Below are 2,055 nucleotides of genomic sequence, written 5' to 3' on the forward strand. Positions count from 1 at the left end.
CCCTTACTGGCACTGGAGCCCTGGTGCTGAAACAGGCAGCCTCACCAGCTGTGTGTTTCGGCACCAGGGCAAGGGGCAACCATAGAGACTCTCTGGCAGCCAGAGTGTCTCTATGGAGGACCCAGACTCCAGTTGCCGCTTTTTTTAAACGTCAATTTTTTTTTTAGACCCCTGGATATCCAGGGATCTAATTTTCTCCCTGCATTGCAAGTTTGCAGTGTGGGGAACATTTTTTTTGTTCCCACATGTGCCTGTTGCCCCGCCTCAAAGGGGTTTGAAGCAGGGCAAGAGGCACCTGTGTGCTTGTATGGACATGTCCCTGGAGGGGGAACATTTTGGTGCCCCCTGCTGAAGTTGGTGTTTGATGAGCTTGCTTCTCAGCTACAGTAGAAGCTTCTGCTAGAGTGCAGAGAGAGCTGGTGTTGGTAAAACTTCACATCCTCTGTCCCAGCCCCTCCTGCCATTCTTTTGCTTTGTGGTGATTGGCACTCTGTCCAGGGTGCTGCTGGAGCTCACGATGCCTAGAGCATACAGCCTTAAAGGTGTAGCAAGATCTTCGCTTCTGTTTCTATGTTTTCCCTGAGTTGATGTTGCTTGTTGATGAGTCTCCAGAAGTTATGGGGAAATGGGACATGGGTGTAATCTATTATTTTCCTAACTGATGCTTTTTAGAAATGTGTGAACCAGAGTTGGGCTACAGCATTCTGGTTGTATATGCTCAGAGTCCCTTTCTGCCTTAAGCAATATGGAGAAGGCTGTCTATGCTAGACTTGTCGCCCATTTCTTTTGCATGGAATCATTTTGTGCTCTAAGATATATCTAAGATGTTCACACAAAATAAAGCATGAATTTGGTTGGAAGAGATGAGAAAACAACTTAATTCTGAAGTAAATGGTTTATAAAAAAGAAAAATCTATGGGTTGCATATATTAACTATACATCATATGCATTAATGGAGCATGCCTATAATTTTTCTATATGAAAGTTATGTTTTCTTTTAGGCAACTAAAAGAAATAGAAGACAAGATTTTAGAAGTTCTTTCAGCTTCAGAAGGAAATATTTTAGAGGATGAAACTGCCATTAAGATATTATCTTCCTCCAAAGCTCTGGCTAATGAGATTTCTGAGAAGCAAGCTGTAGCTGAAGAGACAGAAAAGAAGATCGATGCTACTCGAATGGGCTACCGTCCGATCGCTATTCATTCATCGATTTTGTTTTTCTCAATTGCTGATCTAGCCAACATTGAGCCCATGTACCAATATTCTCTCATATGGTTTATTAACCTTTTTGTCATGTCTATAGATAATTCAGAAAAATCAGAAGCTTTACAAACAAGGTAAGAAAGATAATACTCCACCCTCACTTAATACTATCTGTCTATCTGTTTCTGTATCCATCCACCCATCTGTCCGTTCATCCATTCCTCCATTAATGACTTCATTGTCACAGAAATTTCTCCAGACTATATGGTATTAATTAATGTGCTTCAAATGCTGTTCTGTATGTCAGTCAATTTCCTTGAAGACAACTTATTTATATATGTAAAAAGGATCTAGTAATTACTAGATTTTATATTATTTCCTTGTATTACTATTTCTAGTTCTTTGTGAAATATGTATGTGCCATAAACAATGATTGTCCAGTTGTTTATCTTTTACATTACATGTTTAGATTTTAGTCTCTCTTTTGGATGGAACCTGTAGATGTCTGTAAAGCACCAAGCATGTTTTTGGTAGTATGTAAGTTTCATAGATTTCATAGACATTAGGGCTGGAAGGGACCTCAGAAGATCATCGAATCCAGCCCCCCACCCGAAGGGCAGGAAGTCAGCTGTGGTCATAGGATCCCAGCAAGATAAGCATCCAATTTACTCTTGAAGGTGTTCAGTGCAGGCTCTTGAACCACCTCCGATGGCAGGCTGTTCCAGACCTTGGGGGCTTGGACAGTAAAGAAATTCTTCCTTATGTCCAACATGAAACGGTCTTGCAGTAGTTTATGACCGTTCAATCTCGTCATCCCTTGGGGCGCTGTGGTGAACAAACGTTCCCCCAGAT

General features: G+C 41.3%; 1 protein-coding gene across 2 annotated transcripts in view; it reads left to right on the forward strand.

The window, feature by feature from the left end:
* The window catches only part of DNAH7 (dynein axonemal heavy chain 7), a 226,155-nt gene that overhangs the window by 171,870 nt on the left and 52,230 nt on the right, over positions 1-2,055 (forward strand). For both annotated transcript variants that reach the window (XM_019553881.1, XM_019553882.1), the window contains one exon: positions 1,002-1,337. In XM_019553881.1, the coding sequence (XP_019409426.1) occupies positions 1,002-1,337 (336 nt within the window). The remainder of the gene's footprint in view (positions 1-1,001; positions 1,338-2,055) is intronic.

Source organism: Crocodylus porosus, unplaced genomic scaffold, assembly GCF_001723895.1.
Source record: "Crocodylus porosus isolate Cpor-Errol unplaced genomic scaffold, CroPor_comp1, whole genome shotgun sequence".
In the NCBI taxonomy this organism is placed as follows: Eukaryota; Metazoa; Chordata; order Crocodylia; family Crocodylidae; genus Crocodylus; species Crocodylus porosus.